Source organism: Penicillium antarcticum (genome assembly GCF_028974205.1).
Source record: "Penicillium antarcticum strain IBT 31339 chromosome Unknown utg000005l_segment0_segment0, whole genome shotgun sequence".
Classification (NCBI taxonomy): Eukaryota; Fungi; Ascomycota; class Eurotiomycetes; order Eurotiales; family Aspergillaceae; genus Penicillium; species Penicillium antarcticum.
The window spans coordinates 3352552-3372326 of record NW_026695303.1 but is presented as its reverse complement, the minus strand read 5'-3'; the positions used below and the strand labels follow the sequence as shown (position 1 = coordinate 3372326).

Below are 19775 nucleotides of genomic sequence, written 5' to 3'. Positions count from 1 at the left end.
CAGGACAATGTAAGATGCGTGTTGAGATAACCGATGTATGTAAAGATTTATGAACTGGTGTTTCCAGCGACAACATATTGTTTCTCTTTCTTGAGCTTGCTTAGCGTGTCATTGCTCAGATTCAGGGTATCGGAAATGATCTGCTTTGGTGTGGAGGCAATCCACTGACCAAGGGCCATATCTAAGACTTGTCAGTATGATTTCACGCAACCACAACAAGAACACATACCAGTAAACTCGGGCGCCTGAAGCACTTCCACGAATACCAAATCTTCATCTCCTGTGTTTTCAATATAGTGACTGTTAGACTTGGGGAAGTATCCGACATCTCCGGCTCTATAATCAAATGTAGTCGCGGCGTTCGGGGCGGTGAAGAGAGTAGCTCGGCCTTGGCCGGAGATGAAGAACGTCCACTCATCGCTAGTCGGATGCCAGTGAATCTCACGCATGCCACCTGGGTGAACGGTGACGATAGCAGCGGAGAAATTGCTAGCAATAGGGAAGTTGATTGGGTCGACGATCTTCACAGACCCTCCAGCAACGCTGTGAGCTTCCTGCTCTGAGAAGTGATACGAGTAGCTCTTGGTGCGAGGCACAGGTCCGGCAGATGTTGTCACATTTTGCTCTTCAATATCTGCAGGTGCTGGTGTTCCCTTAAAAATGTAAAGTTCATCATCGGGGACGTTGTCGAATGCCGACGTGGTCAGTCCAAGATTCTTGGCGAGTACCTCTTTCTGTGCGAGAAATCAGTACTTCAATCTTAATGCAATGCTAAAAATGTGCTGATCATACCGGGGTGTGAAGGAAGACTTCGGTGGCAAGGAAGGTGTTGTCCTCGCTAAAGTCTCCGTCATCGAAAACGAGGAGGAACTCTACTCCATCATTGAGTGCTTGAATGGAATGCGGAATGCCCCTGACACCAAATTATCAGCAAAGTTAATGTTAAATGGCCGTCGGAATACTCACGGAGGGAAGAACCAGACATCACCAGCATTCAAGTCATCAATAAACGTCTCTCCGTTCTCGTTAATTGCCTGAAATGGTCAATTAATGCCCAAGAAGTAGTCCGATTGAAGATTGATCCAATACCTGGATTCTGCATGACCCGTTCAACACCAAAGACCATTCCGATGCCACATGCCAATGAAGTTCACGATAGGCAGCTGGCTCAAGTCTCATATCGACTCCTGCCATCAATTGGGCATCGGGCATCACGACGGTGTTTTCTTGGCGAGCCCATCCTGCGCCCTCGATTCCGAGCCTTGCGAGATATTAGTATAGAGAAACCCGCATAACTAGAGCAATTAGTTACCTGTTGTGACTTAGTCCTGCTGCGAAGTTAGCACCTTAGATATGCCAGTCACGGAAGTATACTTACCCATTGGCCATTGAGCATTGATTGTCTGCCCATGATCGGTCCCCGGAGGTGCCAACTTATCACTGTTGATGCGGTCATAATTGTAATTTCCTGCGAATAACCACCGCGTGTCAGCATTCAAATCTCGACTCGAAATCAATAGCTCAACGCAAACGTACTCGGGCCCGGGTCGTCTCCGCCAGTCGAACCACGGATTGGCTGGGGGTTGTCGACTTTCTCAAAATCGAGATATGATCCAATTTTCGGGTCCTCCGTCTGTCCGGAAAGCAGGGAATATGTGATGTCAGGTGCTGATTTACTAGCAGAGGGTTCCGTTGGCGAATATCCGACGAGCGATTCGCTTCCTCGAAGGCCGGGATTAGAATCGCTATCCCTTCGGGCTGGGGCAGCCTGTACCAGGGGAAGCACATGTAGTAGTGTTGTAAGGAGAGGGATCTTCATTTTCATAGCGGGCAGAGGCTGAAGGCAACACTGAGACTGAGAAAGCTGTTCAACCTGAATGACTTCGACCTGCTGCAGCGCACCATCAGCCTTTTATATCTACTCCAAACTTCAGGCTACCAATAAGAGCTAGCCTTGTCTTTTCTCGAGTTGCATCATATGTTCCTTCTCATCCGACAGGCCTTCTCCAATGTTCTCATAGTGGAGATATTGCTTCCCCCTCATGGCGACCCCCAACGAGGTAAGGTACAGAATATCGGTCCTTCAGAATCCGATGCTGACTGGCTGCATTTTAGCAAAGGGGTATAGTACGGAGAGGGGAAAAGGGATAAACACGGAAGAAATTATGAGTCGGGGATAGACAACTCTTCTGTCCCATTCACCCCTCACCGAGAGCCTTATAGCACCATCATCTGCCGTGTCAGATGGCAATTCCACCTAGGCAATGTGGATCACTTTATTCGGAGAATAATTAGATTGTACCTTGTATTGGCTGCATGTCTTAAGCCCCACAAATAACTAAAGCGAGGTGCGGAATGTACCTCGGAGGCGAAGAATGCTAAACTTCCTTGTTGGTATCATACGCCTGAATCAGGAGAATCCACTTCATAAGAAGGCTAGACAAATAAAGACGGCTCAAGCTTGCTAGTAGCCAATCCAGGTGCGAATATTAACATTGAATGAGGGTCACTTATCAAAGTAAAACAAGATCCACGTTGTCATGTACAAGCAAGGAAAGCCTCCGGAAGAGCAAGGCTCTCAGTCCATGCAGCTAAAAGTAGCATCCACCTGATTTTGCCCCAACCCCAATTTAGAACGTCATGGGATTGTCTATGCTGCGCAGACGATGGATCAGGCATTACCAATCGGATGACCACGGCTATCACCAAAGAAGACGGACGAGGTGTATATTCATTTCTATAGCTGTGGATGAACCTTGATCGGGCTAAGCTTTAGCAGCCAAGAAATCCATGCAAGCTACTTCAGAGCCAAGAGTGGCCCTCGTTCGGCTATTCCGCAACATGTGGACACAGGCTTCAACGGTCCTCAACGGGTAGTGGATCCCCAGTCTCCACTCGATCTCCGCATGAGAATAGAAATGCGAGTCATCGAGGTAAGAGACATATACAATTAGAGATGGTTCAATCTGTGGCAAAGCAAAGGAAAAGTTCACTGTTGGGCATCCTTGGACTGCCGAGAAATTATCTCGCGGCCTAGATGCCTGTTTGTATTCTCTTATTTGCGAGGAAAGTGGATCAAGCAGGGGTGTACATGAGTGAGAATAAGGCAAGGAGGGACGTGCCACTAGAATCATTCATAAAACATGTTTTTTGTAGGACGTAGTGGTGCCGAAGCTCCGCAACCCCGCGCGATAAAATTAGTAGCAGCCAAAAATGGATTTGGTAGCGAGCCAGTGCCATCTTAGACCCAAAGGGAAACCGAAAGGAATTGATCAGGAGGCTATATCGGAGATGATTTCTCCCTTTGGTGCCGGTTCTCGGTACTTGGTTATGGCATGGGGATATGGTGCCCCTGGCTTTACGGACTCCGGGAGTTGACAACTCGAAAGAAATACAATACCGATATGCAGCATCCCGGAACGACTTTGAAAAAAGCACCTAGTCACTAAAGCTTCTTTGCTTGAAGCGTTACTTGACATTAATGGAAGCTAAAGAACCGTTTTCGAACAGAACGACATAACGGAGAGCAAAGTTCAAGTAGTTCATCCCTGATCACAGCCATTGTTACTTGTCCTGCCCTTGAATGCGAGTCATAAAACGACACACAGGATACAGGAAAGGCCAAAGCCCATTATGGTCCCTTACCGTAAGGCGAGAGTCAAAAAGTTTAACTTTGTGAGTCAAATCTAGCCCTACGATTATTAGGTTCCTTTCTTGTTCCTGATTCTGCACTTTAGCCATGTGAAACAATTGACTGGGATATACAGTCTGTGGCCTAAAGTGCAAGGGCGGTCGGTCGTGGTCAATTCAGCCCTACAAGACCACATAACACTCCTTGCGTTGAAGTTTCACTGGCAAATTCAGAAACGGACTTCCGATACATCCGGATGAGCCCCCTAAGAGCAAGAGGGTTGTCGCTCAGTCGGCCAGCTTCATCTCTTAGGGTAAAATAGAAGAGCATTCATATCCCTCGTATAGGAAGAGGCTGCTTATTGAGGATTTGAGCGGGGGTTGCCAGTTCATTTCTCCAACTACATATTTCGAAATCACATGAGTAATCAACACTTGTTCTTGTAAGCCTCACTTGCTGCCAGTCAATGATTGGAGCTTTATAAAGTTATGAGCACGTGTCATCGGAGGCAAATATACCCCCGGTGAACTACCATGCCTGTGTTCCTTCTCTCATGGCGCATAAGCGGAAGCTGCAGTTCGTTTGGCAATGAGCAGTTCTTTTGGCCCCCTACCAACTTGTTTAAAGTACTTAGGAAATAATAAGCGAGATATTTAACTGGCCCGATCAGGGATATGTGCGGTGTGGGGTGTTCAGATTAGAACTTTGGAAGTCACCCGAACGCCCGCGGCCCGGACCCGTATTCTCAAGTGTCTAGAAACAACGTCTTGATCTTTTCACGGTGAGTCAGTATATCGTAATAGAACCTTGCAATAAGTCTGCTCGTCACAGACTGGAAATGACATGTGTCGACGGTGATGTTGCGGACTGGTAGGCTTTCTCCGATCTCTCAAGAATTCATCCGTTTTGATTACGAGCTCATGAGTTTTTACTCTTCAGGATTTCTATCAGTACTATCTTTCGGTGAATGTTCATCGGTTTTAACAGAGGGGTGGGTGTTATTCATATAGGCGATTTGAGGTGCAGGTCTAGTGCAAACCTGGTGATCCTCCCGGAGCCACGCAGAGGCCTGTTCTGGGGGAAAGGTTGATGAGCCTACAACTGCGACCTTGCTAAATTGAATTGACGCCAGACTTGATAGTACCAAGTCGATTTGGGCTTGATGGAGGAGCCCACCAATGAACTGCCACTTTGAGCCGCTTGGAGTTATCCACTTTGAGCCGGGTCGTACCGGGTCCACAGCCTCCGCGTAATTATCGAGCTCAAAACATATCTGACTCATGTTCAGCTATTTGCTCGACTATAAGATAGAAACAGAACCATCAAATCCTCTGTTTATCACATTTCACAATTTTCTGTCCGATCAATTGGTGATTCTTCTGCAACACAAAAAGTCAACTGGTCTTTGCGCACTTCATCTGCCCCAATCATGGTCTCTCGGTGGTTTCCAAGTCTTTATTTCTTTCAATCTATGGGTCTTTCTCGATCTACTCTTGCTGTTCGATCCGAATTTCTCGCATCATCCTCTTTTCAATTTATCAATCCACGAAATCATGTAGCAGGCACGGATACTGTCAGCCAGATATTTCCAGAGTCTGCGTTAGCGGGGCTCAGCGACGAGCAGGTACTAGCACTATTCAGTCGTGGGTTTTTTGGCGGCTTCATTTTCGGGTTCGAAAGGACTGTACTGCGAATGGGGGGCTGGCGGCTGTTACCAGCGCGTTATACGGGTAAGGAGCTTCCTGGGTTACTTGGTTCAATTGCTAATGTCAGTATAATAGGCTTCAACGATGATTCAAGTGCATCTCAAATCTGGAATCCTTCTGGGCTTTCTAGTGCCAGCCTTCTTCCTGTGGGTAGCTGTCTTTTCGGATCATTCAAGATACTGGACATGCAAATATCCCTGAAATCATCAGAAGATCGTGCCAGCTATGTTGATTATGGCTTTGGATCAGATGAATTCGGATTTGCGGGTTGCCACCGTTTTCAGATCACTCGATTACTATCAACAAACGACAGACCTCTGGTGCAGCTCGAGCTACAAGGCTTCCATTGCAACCCTCAGAAGAATCAGCCATCGGGGGGAAATTTCTTGAGTGGTTCCATTATATCTATGCAAAGTTGTTATTCGCAAATGGCGTCCAGTCCATATTACTGCGGTAGTGCCACTGAAGCAAAAGGCGAAGCTCGAATCTATTCAAGTTGGCGCTTCGGGTTTGATAGAACCCTATTCTCCTCTCTCCCTGTATTTTTCTACCCATCACAATTTAATATTATAGCGAAGGCAATTCTTCGGATATTTCAAGCATATGAAAAGCTAATTTGTGTGTTTTTGGCCTTACGTCCGCATAAGGTGACCCTCGGTCTGCTGGATTATGATGAGTGTGAGATGTTATGCCTTTCAAAATATCTGTGTAACCAATCATTACAAAGCGTGTCTCAAATAACGAATGAGAGTATCATATAGTCAGGCAAGGCTTTCTACATGTTCAGCCTGACCACCTGCCAATTCAGACTTAACCTTGATGTCCGATGGATGAGCGAATTCTATCGGATTGTGTTAGCTATTTCGCTGCCTCGACGAGTCGATTGGGTAACACGATTTACTTACGTTCGACTTTGGTTGACTTGAACTTTCTTGCTGGAACCCGATTTTCAAAGAGCAAGTCTATCTCGCCAAACGTGCGATCTTTTGTCTCTGGGAGACGGAACCAGCACCAAATGTTGCAAAGAAGGTTTGTTCCAGCATAGAAGATTCCAGCCTTAGCGCCCCAATTCCAAGCTGAGAATATGATTCCAGGTCAGCTAGCTGATCTCTATGCATCTATTAAGATATAGCGAAACTTACCGGTCGCAGAAATCATGCGAGGCGTGATTATATTGTGAACAAGGCCCGTAACATTGTAGACGAATCTACCAATCACAATTGTCTTATACCTCAGTCTGCCAGAAGGTGTTTCGGCAACTATGGGGTAACAACCCGGTCCCACTGTGATCATGTTGCATAGGGTGGAAACCACCAGTAACGCTCCGATGGCCATTTGAGCAGACTTTGAGTCGACCCAGCCAAGACCGCCAATCACCATAAGGCAGATGAACATGAAAGCCATGCCGCCCATATAGATGGTTGCACGACCGAGGTGAGGGAAGATGAGCCAGCAAATAATACCGCCGACGATATAACACGCGGAAAGCGAGATGTTGACATCGAACGCCAGAAGTTCAGAGAAACCGGCAGCTTCGAGGAAGATAACAGAGTATCCGAGGAGAGCATTTCCACAAAGGATTTGAGCTGCCCACACAACACAATTCTGTTCGACAGAGACCTTGTCAGCGCCATGATATAATCCGTTAGAAGAGCGGGAATACAGACGATTTCAGTCCTTCGCAAATTTTGCCCCTTGAAACATTCCAGAAAGCTCGCGTTGGCAGTTTCCGCCTTCTCCAATTCTGTGGTGTGTCTAATATAAGCAAGTGCAGCATCGACCTCGCGTTCCTTCTCTGGTGTATCTTGATGAAGCCGCAACAAACTTTTTCTTGCGACATCAAGTTTGCCCCGTCTGACTGCGTTCCAGGGAGACTCAGGTGCGAAGTATGCACCGATGAAAAGAGGAACTGGCCAGACCCATTGCAGTGCAAAAGGAAGTCTCCAGCCAAGATCACCCTCTAGACTTGCGACAGCCCGGACGACACCGGAGGAAAGGAGAATACCAGCTCCCCAGCACATGGACACATAAGCGGTGACATACGGTCGAAGGACGGTGGGAACAACTTCGCATGCGTAGGTCGTGGAAAGAGTCTGAACAATGGCGAGGTCAGCTAAATGTGCATTGTGATTGGGGCCTGCATCTTTTGCTCATTCTGGCTTACCTGGAACACACCCCATGAAACACCACACATTGCCTCCCCAAATGCCAAAACTGACAACGATGGTGCGAAGACAGGGATGAAGATCATGACCATCATCCAGCACATGAAGAACATCAGAGTTGGGCGACAGCCAAACCGATCTTGGGTGTATGCATTGGCGATTAATCCGGCAAGTTGGCCAACGACTGCTGAGTTGGAGAGACCGGATTGCCAGGAAGCAGAGATTGTTTTGGCACCAGTGACAGGATCTACTTCTCCGAAGCGATTTTTGAATTGTGACTGGCCATAAAACGACGTAATCTATAGAGCCCAGATGTCAGTAACATGTTCTTCTGATTCAAATCGAGGAAATACTGACAATGACCAAGTCGTAGCCCTCCATGATCAAACTTGTGGACAAGAAAGTGGCCCAGAAAACTGCTTTCTTGTACTTAACCAAAGCTTGGCGAACCGTCAACAACCGATCGGCGGCATCACTCTCCTCAGCCTGACGAGTAAGCTCGATAACATCAGGATTGTTCAGCTCAATATTGTGAAGCTCCCGATCGGTCGGGACAATCTTTTCTGTAGCCATAGTCGCCTGTCGTTGTATGAGAGAAAAGTGGGCCAGTATTGTCACAGTAAAATGCAAGTAGTAGCAATCAATTTGTTCGGAGGTTCAAGCTTCATGGACCCATTTTTCTTTTCTTGCGGGGGAGTGGGTTATATAAAGCATGATCCGCATAAGGCTGACGGAACTCCGCCGCCGGAGGTTCAATCCTGTTCAGATGATTCCGAAGCTCAACACCAGATCTTGATTTGGAGAGGATATGCTTGTGGTGAACATATAATTTCGGAGACCGAAGGATTCAAAAACACTCCCCCACCGGGCCGTGGAATATAAGGAGTGGCCGGTTGTCAAACATGAAGGATGGAGAATGGAGGGCAGAGCAGGCTAGATATAAACAATAAAGTGAGGTGAAACAAATCAAGATCTATTAAGATTTTGATATTGGCTTCTTTGCCTTACTTAGGGCTTCCGTGTGGGCTGGATTCTCGTAGACCATAGCCTATAAGGCTGCATTTACTACAACTCTTCAGAGACTAAGTAGAAGATTGAGGTAAATTACTGGCATTCTGAGCACCACCGGAGTTTGGAAAAAGCTTGGCAATTCCGGGTAAGCAATACTGGGGTAATGGGTTCTTTGTCCGCGTGTCTCAAGATGCTTGATCTGGCTCCGGCGGGGTCATCAACTTGAAATTTACCGCAATTTGCTATTTTGATACTTTCCACTAGGATACTCTTTTGGGCTGCATTTGCCTGTAGTAATTGATAATGTTATGTAGAAAAGGAATATTTGCCAAAGGGTCGGCGTGATTTACTGAATTGCGAGGCTTGCACAGAATATTCTCGACTAGGTACGCTTATACCTATAAACAGATAATATAGACTATCTTATAGACTACCTCACGCAAAAAACTCATTCCCTGACCATGTGGTCTTGTGTAAATTAACTAAACTATATCGTAATTTTGGTGCACCCAACGAGATTTAAATGAAAGTTAGGATAAACTATTGTGCTCTGAGCAAGCATAAGAATCTCACTCATGAATGAAGCGGTACACAACCTCTCCATTTTAATCAATCCGAGACCCAAAGGAATATCAAGGGCTCTTTAGTGCTAGTAATGTGGAAGCCATGCTCAGCATCATCTGGGATAAACAACGCATGTCCATCAGCGATCTCATAGTCGACTCCCTCAATTCTCACGAAAGCTTGATCAGAAGAATATAATAGAGCTCGGCCTGCTTGTGTTCATACTGGGCCTCGAATGATCCCTGTGAATCAGTGCGAGGCGGGAAGCTGGCAAGGCCAAGCGTGAGGCTGTCTATTAGCGAGGATGGACTAGAGAATATTTTTGCTATCCACCGGTGGCTTTCTCTGGTTTCCTCCAAATTATTCAAAGTGAGGAGCATTGACTTATTGCTTGCTGGGCACAAAAGGTCGTACCTCAGGCTGCGAGTGCGTATCGGGTGGCATATTTGCGTTTCCTTGGAGCGCCTAGACAGTTATTGAATAGCTTGAGGCCTATCTTCAAATACCATGAGAGGCTTTCAATATATTTGTGCTTATATAAAGCCAGAACTTGTTTGTGGAAGGCGTGTAGATAGAATTGCTTAAAACCTGAGCAACACGCGCTGTTTCTATAATCGGCTTTGAGGCATTCAAATGCGATTGAGCTTGTATATTTCCTATTCCCCCTACTGTGTCTACATTGGATCAGTTCTTTCATCGTTATCTTTCTGCGCGCACATTGAAGCAGGCAGATTTCCTGGATCCTCCCTTCGAACCCGAGAGTTCTCTGTATCCGCTATAGTACAGATTTTGAAGCATTTCGTATAATCCATAAAAATTTACATGGATTTTGGTATCTGCCGTGGCTGGCTAGGTTAGGGAGACAAGGAGGACAATCTGCTACTAAGCGTATTACCTGTCCTCGTAAGGTAAGTCACGCAGATTGCTTTTTTATGCCCAAGCAAACAGGAAGCAGCTATGTCAATACTACCAATCATGCCGTTGAGATTAGTAGGTAGCCATCATCCATTACTATTTGCATATTCTCCAAATTGGTGGATATAATCACACAACGTCGATTACAGCAATTGGTGTTGAACCCAGCGGCTGAAAAACAGTATTTATCGCTGGAACATGTGCTCATAACTTACCTTAAATTTCCTATGATTTATATTGATAAAGGCTCAATTTTCGGCATCTAGTCTAATGCATATACAAAAGTCCAATTTCGTGAACTCCTAGCCAGAGCTTGTCGCCTACTGTAAGCGTTCTAGGGGTGCAAATTGTTTAGCGCCTCATGTGTGCGATAGATAAAGACCAATCACATGATTGTTAAGTATATTCACGCAAATTATCGATCATCGTTCTATCAGAAGTACATCGCACTGCTTGACTGGGGAGTCAAACAACACCCTTTTTCTTGTCAGACTTCTTCCGCGTCACACTCACTTTTATGACCCTATTATGCTCCTCAGATCATAATTCTGAGCAAACAGAACAATATGTCAGTATCGGCCCAGCAGATAAAGAAGCAAGAGAGAATAAAACGCGGGGTCGCCAAGCCCCTTAATAGAAACTAACGCATGCACCCATCTAGGAGTAATCATATTATAGGCTAGTGAAGTGCGGTGACGCCTCCCTGAGTAAGAGACACGATATCATAGGCTCGCTTATAAAATGACAGCCTGAAGTAGCGCTGAAAGGAGGGCTGTGTGCACTCCTGATTCCTTTGGGTAAGGGTGAAGTGGAGATACTCAGAACCTGGGGGTGGATTCTTCAGCCGAGTAAATCTGTCACTTCGTGTACTTTGCTATACTTCTCAAGAGGTACTGGGTACTTTCCATGTTTCATTTGACCATTCATACAGTACTATTTTGGAATGTCACATTTACACTTTGCCGCCGTCGCTTTTGTACACCCCCTGGATAGACTAGGTCAGAGCATCGCATGATAGCCAATCCCTATTGCCCTTATGGCAAGTTAGGTCATGTTTCAGTCCAGACTGGCCTTCATACTTGTTGACAATTGTCTCAGGCTATAGTGCCGTTTAGCCATCATGACCGCGTCCTTGACCATCACCGCTGTTGTGCGGTACCATCGGCTAAGCGATGTAATGATGACCAAGACACAAATCACGATAGAAATCAAAGGAGTAGAATATGAATAATACCAGCTGTGAGAGAATCATATTTTACACTATGTACGGGGTCTCTACGGCATAGCTGGTTGTAAGTGTAATATAATGATTGTAGCATTCATATGAGGGTACAGTAGCCCTGAAAACAAAAACACCGGGTCTGCAGCCATTCTATGGCGACGTACAATGTGACCGACCGAACAAAAGAAAGAATAGGCACAGCCTAACTAGGGAGGTCCTTGAGTCGTTCATGATTCCTAATCAGACACAGCTGGTCGAGATGAGTCCATGTTGACAGGTAACAAAGGGGGTGGGGTATGTATCTGAAGAGTAAAAGATATGCATATGAGGAGTGAAGACAGCAAGCGATGGAGGTAGTGATGTCTTCATCATCTACCGAGCAACACGTCTCAGGTATCGCATCGTGAGATACACAGCGGCCATGGATGTGTAGAGACCGCCACCAGCTGTGATCCAAACGGGACGGTGAACGCTGAACGAGGTGCGTAGGAAGTGGCTCTCCTTGGGTGGTTTCTCGCCTGTTGCGTATGTCAGTTCTAGTAAATCATCAAGGGGGAAGTGTATGAGCCGGTCGGAAGATTTCAGGGGGAAACATACCCTGCTGGAAGAGACGTTGGCGGAGATTATTGATACCCTGTCGCGAGCGAGCAGGAAGCATCTGAAGTTGGGCCAAGATAGGGCCGACTGGTGCTGACATCTTGGATGTGTGTTGTGAGATGAGTAGATGATGGAAGAGGGTTGACTTGACAATGAAAGTTTATATGGTGCGATGGAGAGGAGAGTTTCTTTCGTGAACAGACAAAGTACTCAGGTCAAAAGATTCAGTACAAGTGGACTTATATAGGTAGGCATCATCTGACAGAATGCGGGGTTGGGAGTCAGTTTGGACTGAATCAATAGTGACATGTAGGACATCCCTGCACGGTGGCAAGCCAATGGAGAATACTGTGATGCGTCAGGTAATCGCCAGAGTTTCAGCTTTCATGATCCTTTGGTCCAGTATAGCCTGGACTGGATGTCGTGGCTATGATCTATATCGCAGCTTTGTTCCATGGATGAAGAGCTGTCAAAATTGAGGTACACTCCTGACTTCACCGGTAACCATTGGAAAGATACGAGTAGAGACGAGGAGCATTGACGACGATGACAACCTCCTATATGATAGCAGATGGCAATTGTGGAGGCAGGGTCAGTCGATCATCTCGGGCTAGCCCACTCTCAACATTGTCGCTGGGCGCATCGAGGACGTCTGGGGTGGCCTGACAGATGGTCATTGGCCAGGTTCTGCGTCAGAGATAGGCCAAAAGTACCGGAGGACACGTATACTTAGGCATTGGAAGTAACCATGTACCGGGGACTACTCAAGACCGGTGTACATCGTGACACGAAAAAAATAGGGGCCATGTTCCATGTTGGGATGATGTCTCTGCTATAGGCTACTTCCCCTGAAGAAAGCCCAGGAACAGTCCTAGCTCTAATCATTGATACAGCATTGATACAATCTCTATACTATTTATGAATGCAGTCAACACAGGTTTAGGGCAAACTGATAACAATTCAATGTTTTGGTGGAGTCCCGGCTCCACACCAAATCTGGGGTTTTGCGGGGTAGTGGGACTGTCTGATCTTAGATCATCTTGGTACGCGATTCAGGTGGCAACCCTAAGACGTCGTCTTGTGTGAGCTGGGCAATTTTGTGATTTTGAAAGGCCACTCTACTTGTGGGGGTCAGAGGCAACTAAATATGAACGAAATGTTGTGGGGGGTTATCTAGGACATGGCGCCTTCATTAAGATAGTTGTTCAGGTCTTTGTTTGCCTCAGTCGTTTGCTAATTCTATAAGGCAAAAGTCATAATCCAATCTACAATTCTCTATGGATTGCCATGACAATTCGCTCTGTTATATTGGGTTTCCTTTTGGTAGACGCTTCACGACAATTGACCCTGGTCGCGAGAGAGTATGATGCTCGCCAGAACTAGAGTAATCCGCCAACAATTGGCATAGGCCGACAAGCGTAGAAATGGTAATAGGGTCCAAGAGCACTAGGATCTGTATAGTAAGTCTACAAATCAAAGAGCGTGTTCGTCTGTATGCCGAGGTTGCCATTTTCAAGGAGTGGAGAAGTGCGAGGATTTAACGAGTCACCACTTCCTAGGCTCCTATAGTGGAATATGGAAAGGTTCGATTGGTATTAGCATAGTTGAAGCTGAATGATTAGAAGAAAGGAGGGAAGATATGCTACAGAAAATCCACACCCCTGCAGCTAGTATGGTTGATCAGTCTGTGGCGGCCGTCGGGACATAAATAGTCAGGTACGGACTGGGTTGCCAATCGGTTTTCGGGCCCGTTCAATTGCTACTGTAATTGCGGGTCAAGCCGCAGGGAAGCTTAGATCATTTCCATGATGATATGCATTCTGTGGCTCTAGTGGAGCTCTCTCAGCTGAAATTAGTATATACCAGCTAAGCCACAACTTGAAGCGAGTCAAAGGAATGCACTAAGGCTGAAATCTGCCTAAAACAGGCAATCGGGGTGAAGATGTCTCTCTCAAGATCTGTGAACCAAGCTAAAATCCACAGAGTACAATTCAGTAAGGTCAAAAACCCTGATCGACAACATGAGTCTGGCTGGTAGACAGCCGCATCGTTTAGATGAGGTTCTTGTGGGGCAAAAAAACACTGTTGGAGTAGCAGGACGGCGCCATCTGTTTCAACGCACAGCCTTGGGGTTCGGAACTGTCAATTGACCCATATAGTGTTGGAATGAGGACCGATTCGCTGATCCACATGTCACTGTGGTTTGTGAAAGGCTGATGCCTACTGTGGTCCCCGGCGGAAAGTGGTGTATAACTTCATTGGCTTGCGATAAAAGTATATTTATCGATGACTTATGTACTCAAAAAATAAAACAGACCGATAGTCTACCCTCTTTCTTCCAAATTTAGATTGACTCCCCGAGGGGCTCGACAAACCTGTCGAGCATCCTCGGGCATCGTCGTCCAGATGACTTGACGGACCTCATTGCCGACCTGCTCGACAGCATCCATCGCCCAAAGGACATCAAGATGCTCATACTCGTCAATAACCTTGGAGTGAACGAGGCGGACATGAGGCTCGCGACCGCTTAGGAACCGATTCAGAAGCCGGCGACCATCAACGAGGGCATCAGAGCCACCGATCCAGAATGCGAACGGGGGTGTTCGCGGACCGAACCAAGGGCTAGGCCTTGGAGTTCCTAAGCATGCATCCCCAGGATCATCACCATGCTCAGAGACAGGATCACCACACATAGTGTTGTTCAGGTCTGTCTCGAGGAGTAGATCCTCATCTGTGGATAAAATGCATTTGTGCTTGGCGAAGCTTTCGCTTCCAAGCCACCATCGCATTGACTCAGCGCTGACATATACCGGTGCGAACTGGAACATTCTGTGACGGAGATCACGCTCCCAGCGCGTATCTGACCAGTCGAATAGGAACGAAAACACCCAGTATGCCATGGTTCCATATATCCTAGGTGGCAGCAGACTTCGCGCTGTCATCATTAAGGGAATAAAAGAGTGAATGCCGAAAAAGAATCTGAACATGGCCGGGGATAGAATATTCATGAAGCGGAAGTACGGTCTGTGCACGAGCGGGCCAGCGTATGCAGCTGGAGCGAGCGCACAGAAAACTGATATGCGTTCACCCAGCTCAGGGCGCTGTTCTTTTGCCAAAGCGACGAATGTTTGGGTGGTTCCCTGGGAATGACAGACAAGGCCAAGCTTTTCGAATCCAGTCTCGTATAGAACACGAGAAGTGAGGGCTGTGAGGTCCAGCGTTCCTAGATGTCGAATGTCCCAGGACCACATTCGCGGATCAGCGGTCGAAAGTGTCGTGTGCTCCGGGTTCGAGCCACATCGATTGTTGCCCAGCCAAACATCATACCCGGACTTGCAAAGATGAAATGCCAGACTATCTTCATCATTTGTGCAGAACGCACCAGCGCTCTGGAGTAACCCGTGGACCAAAAGAACGGGATAGCGCCGGTTAGACTGCGGACGAGTGGTAGGCGATATCTTGGGCTTGGTGAAAACTTTCGGCCCACGCTCACGCCTTTCCTCGGCCGATAGTGCTTGGTAATCTCGGGGATCATACACGTGCCACAACTCGATGATGAAGCCGTCCTCGGTCTGAACGCGGAACTTCTCCACATCAAGACCCACACGTCGAGCATAATACGCCACATCACAGACAACAGGATCCTTTCCGCCTTCTAGCGACAAATATTGTCCAGAGGCCTGTTCCTCGTCCGTATCCCTCTTCTGTTTGTGCAGATGCCATCTTCGATCGGCCTCTTTCCGTGCTTTGCGTCGTGCTTGTTCTTCGGTGTAAAATGCTCTATGTGTATCCGGATTCTTTCCGCTAAGTCGTAAGCGAACATCTGATAGTGCGATTGCGCCTGTGCGAAACAACGCTCCGACAAATATGACTGTCAAGAAGCAAAGCGAGAGAATGAACGAGGCCACCATGAACACATAGTCTCGGACTCTGCCCAACCCCGATGGAGCACCGTAGCAAGGCAAAGGTGGAAAAAGCGGGTGCTCGCACGCTTCGGCCAGGAAATGCAAGCCGGGTGAAGGTTGCTTTTCGGCACCTGGTGTCCGCTCGCTCCGCGTGCTGTTCATGTTTAATACAGCATTTATGTGTTCGGTCTCTGTCCCGATATCTGTTTTTCGATCATGATGGAGTGAGGGGAACTCGAGGTCTTGAATAGGCGCGTCGGCGTGACAGGAGGAACGGTCACCCGTCTTCACATGTGCCGTGTGGAGGGGTTCGAGCGGAATTGTGACCGACATAGTCGCCTGGTTAGATATTCACCCAGAATCCAAAGGGGGCATACTGCTGCCAATTTTGGATATCGGTGTCAATCGCGACAGAGACTTGCACACTCAATCGTATATGCACCGGGGATGCAACGGGGTTAAGCACGCCAAGCACACTCCAGCCGAGTCTGGTCACGTGCTCCAGGGGCTAGCATGTGGCTGTGGGTCTTCTTGGCCAATCAGAGGGGCTAAATCTATATCAATAGGACACCGCTTGGGACTTCAACGTATTTAGGCGTGTCAAAGCCAAAGACTAAGGCAGAAATATTATTGAGGCTCTTACATAGGGTCAGAGACTTGTCTTGAGGATACGAGCATCGTCAATTACTTCCAATAAAAAATTGAAACATACTTCAGTAGCCAATTTGCCACCGGGTGCCTGGTGCCTGACATAACCTACCGTCGTCTTTTGCCGTCCAACATCTCATAAAAGCAGAAAGATGATCAGTCAATAAAACCACAGGCGGAGGACATTTATCTTTTGTTGTCTCCAAGTGCATGAGGGGTGCGGGGAACCAAATATTGTCATTGGTTGAACAGGACAGTCCACCTAGAGTATAGATGCAGGCCTTCTTTTTTCTTCCCTCATTCGGGGAAACCTTCTCTTCGAGGGAAATCATTCTCTTTGAAGAAGCACGCAGCACGCAATCGCCAATTTGATTCGTCGGAACACCTTGTATAATGGACATCGGGCGTCCATCCGACATATTCCCCACCTACGGATGATGCGCCGGGGGCTTTTTCTCCTCATCGGGGTAAAGCATGCAGGACCTCGCTATCAGCCGGCCACACCCCCGGGTGTCTTTCAGAACATATAATGTTATATCATCGTTAAAAGGGGCCCTCGCGGTTCTCAATATTATCTTCGTCCATCACAAAAATTAAACTAAAAGTGAGTTAATTAGACCCAATGCTCTATGAAACAGAGTATTTCTGAGAGTATGTTTAAATATCACTAACATTTGGATTCGTTCAAAAAGTGTCTGACAAGCTCGTTCCTCTCACCGTCATCAAGGGCGCCGGCCACGAGTTCATTCCTTTGCCCCAGGGCGAGAACGCAACCACAGCCGATTTCCACTCTATCCGCACCAAGACGACCGACTCTCCCTCATACTTCACCTCGGGATTTTACAAGATCGAGGCTGGTTCTCAAAGGCCTGCACACTACAATTTCGAGGAGACTAAGTATGTTCTGAGTGGTCAGATTGATATTTTGGTATGTCCTCCTGGTCCATATAATAGTGTATTTCCCGATCCTTTGACATATTCATAATATTGCGCAATATTAATCACCGTGGAACTATTTACAGGACGAGGCTACTGGTGTCACCCATCACCTAGTACCAGGAGACTTTGCTTTCTTCCACGTCGGATCCAAAGTAAAGGTTTGTCATGACACCAATCTACTTCCAAGTACCGTGGGAAATTAGTTAACATGGTTGATCTATTGTAGTTCTCGACCAAGTCCTCGGGGCTTGCCTTCTACGCCGTTACTCGGCCCATTCGCAACCCTCACCCCAACCTTGAAGGTCGTGAGGAGAAGAAGGCCCGTCTTTAGAAGGAATGAACACAATAAATGACTTCGTCTGCATATGAAATACTACGAATAAATGAACATATGATCTGAGAAGTTTGAGATTGCGGGTATTACCTGATTCTACTGTAGCACATAAAACGCCAACTTACATATCTCATATTTGAACGCTCAATCACCTGCATGATTGTTCATCGTCTGTGCTAAAGATTTAATTTTCCAAAAGCAGTTCAATTAGCAGCTACAGTTGAATATTTCCTTTGTTCATAATTCATTTAATTGTACAATTCCAAATTGGATCAGATGTTACAGCACGCGAGCATAGTCATAATTGTTGTATCGTCTCCATCCTCGCTTCGATTCAAACGGTCTTCTTGATCCTCCGATCAACTTTAATACGCACAAATGCTGCCAAAATAGTCGCAGCCGTGGCCATGGATCCAGCATAAAATATTGCCGGTCGATAAGCGCTAACACCACCAGCCTGGCCACCAGAAGCATTCAAGATATAACCAGCGATGGGAGCACCAAGCAGATACCCACCAAGCCAGCCACTAACAATCATGCCCACTGCAACAGACATTCTCGCCGAACCAAACACGTTTCCGACGACCGTAGGCATAGTCGAAAAGAAGCCGCCATTCGCAGAACCATTGATGATAGTGAACGCAATCAAAGGCCCAATGGAAGTAGAAACAGGCCACAGCACAAAGATACTCAAAGCACTAAGCAGCAATGATAAGAACAGTGTGTTCAGTGATCCCAACCGATCACAGGCAAATCCGCACGAAAGACGTCCAATCGCAGAGGAAAAGTTGAACGCGGCCACGAGACCCGCTCCAGCACTGGATGGCAAGCCAAGAGAGTTGGTGTACAATGGCAAAAAGAAAGCTGGCACAAAGAGCGGGAATGTACCGATAACGCCGACAGCGAAGAGAACTGCAAAGCGCACATCCTTGAACAGACTCCATTCCACTATCTTTGCTGGTTTAATAGGTGCGCGTTCTTTGATGAACCAGGCAGCCGGAAGTCCTGTCGCCAAAATCAGGAATCCGAGGACCCGAAATGTCCAGGCGATGCCGACGCTCTGGAGAAGGGCATCGAGGATAAAACTGATGACCGTGCCACCTAGTCCGCCACCCGCGTAGACGATCCCGTTGGCGATGCCACGCTTTGCTTTGAAGTATTGAGCCGGTGTGACAGAGACCACCTATTATCACAGCCTTGTGTTAGTATGCCCGCTGCTCGGCTTAGGGAGCAACCAACTAACCATGAAGCACAGACTAGTACCAAGACCACCAACAAAGCCCCAGGTCATAAAGAGACCAGGGACACTATGTGTGGCAAATCCACTCAGGATACTACCAAGACCGAGTAAGAAAATACCCAGCATGGCTGTCGTGCGAGCTCCAATCATTCCAATAACCCTCGCATTAGGAACAGCAAGAAGAGAGATACAAGCCGGACATAGCGATCCAACAAATGCCAAAGTCGAAGAGGAATATCCCTCCTTATCAACTAGCTCTGCTTGCATCACACCCCATGTATACGAGGCACCGACAAACCACCAGGTCACAACGGCACATGCACCGATGAGAATCCAGCCATAGCCTCCGTCGGGAACTTGTGAATCGGCAATGAGGGATTGCTGCATAACCTCGTCAATCTCAGGTGCATTAGAGGAATTGAGATTTCGTTGTCTTTCTCCTCCAGTATTTTGTCCCAGGTTTGGGAGCTCGATTGCCGTCGTGGGCATTGTGTGTGTACCTGTGGCCATGTCGCCGTTTAACCGGGGTTTTGGCCGGTAGTATGTATTCTTGCAATGAGGTGTTCGATCAACTAAGGGTCTAGCTGCATAGAATTTAGATTGGGCGTAAGATTGACTCACAGCTTCTATGGAAGCGGTTTCACGTGACTGGTGTCGTAGACCGCGAGTAACCGGGGTGGAGTGGAGTGGAGCGGGAAATGGATGACGTGAGAGTCGGGCGGCTCGGCGTTATCGGCGTTTCTCAACTTCGCGCGGTTGCTTAGAGAGCATTGTTGAGTAATCTTAAAATAATGAGAATCGTAGCTTGCTGTTAATTTAACTTAAATCAAAATAGAGGCATCTTCAAACTTTGAACAAGTTGCGAAGTCAAATGGATTTGGGGGACTCTATAAGTTTT

The 19775-nt window shown here is 47.1% G+C and overlaps 6 protein-coding genes across 6 annotated transcripts; 1 reads left to right on the top strand and 5 right to left on the bottom strand.

The window, feature by feature from the left end:
- Window positions 1–47: 47 nt before the first annotated feature.
- On the bottom strand, window positions 48–1825 carry N7508_005926 (putative oxalate decarboxylase; the record flags this gene model as incomplete). The annotated part of the gene is made up of 8 exons (XM_058463992.1): window positions 48–181; window positions 230–734; window positions 793–913; window positions 967–1034; window positions 1090–1261; window positions 1313–1328; window positions 1379–1468; window positions 1537–1825. The coding sequence occupies 8 exons, from the start codon at window positions 1823–1825 to the stop codon at window positions 48–50; spliced, it is 1395 nt and encodes a 464-aa protein (XP_058320470.1).
- A 4273-nt stretch (window positions 1826–6098) lies between these two features.
- N7508_005925 (putative MFS alpha-glucoside transporter) lies at window positions 6099–8075 on the bottom strand (the record flags this gene model as incomplete). The annotated part of the gene is made up of 6 exons (XM_058463991.1): window positions 6099–6178; window positions 6243–6413; window positions 6480–6942; window positions 7005–7430; window positions 7502–7801; window positions 7860–8075. 6 exons carry the CDS (start codon window positions 8073–8075, stop codon window positions 6099–6101), a joined length of 1656 nt encoding a protein of 551 aa, XP_058320469.1.
- A 3511-nt stretch (window positions 8076–11586) lies between these two features.
- On the bottom strand, window positions 11587–11911 carry N7508_005924 (uncharacterized protein; the record flags this gene model as incomplete). Its single annotated transcript, XM_058463990.1, has 2 exons — window positions 11587–11732; window positions 11812–11911. The coding sequence occupies 2 exons, from the start codon at window positions 11909–11911 to the stop codon at window positions 11587–11589; spliced, it is 246 nt and encodes an 81-aa protein (XP_058320468.1).
- Window positions 11912–14135: 2224 nt separating this feature from the next.
- Window positions 14136–16049, bottom strand: N7508_005923 (putative ab-hydrolase associated lipase; the record flags this gene model as incomplete). Its single annotated transcript, XM_058463989.1, has 1 exon — window positions 14136–16049. One exon carries the CDS (start codon window positions 16047–16049, stop codon window positions 14136–14138), a length of 1914 nt encoding a protein of 637 aa, XP_058320467.1.
- Window positions 16050–16993: 944 nt separating this feature from the next.
- On the top strand, window positions 16994–17634 carry N7508_005922 (uncharacterized protein; the record flags this gene model as incomplete). Its single annotated transcript, XM_058463988.1, has 4 exons — window positions 16994–17015; window positions 17057–17292; window positions 17387–17461; window positions 17530–17634. 4 exons carry the CDS (start codon window positions 16994–16996, stop codon window positions 17632–17634), a joined length of 438 nt encoding a protein of 145 aa, XP_058320466.1.
- A 337-nt stretch (window positions 17635–17971) lies between these two features.
- On the bottom strand, window positions 17972–19366 carry N7508_005921 (uncharacterized protein; the record flags this gene model as incomplete). The annotated part of the gene is made up of 2 exons (XM_058463987.1): window positions 17972–18820; window positions 18881–19366. The coding sequence occupies 2 exons, from the start codon at window positions 19364–19366 to the stop codon at window positions 17972–17974; spliced, it is 1335 nt and encodes a 444-aa protein (XP_058320465.1).
- Window positions 19367–19775: the final 409 nt, after the last annotated feature.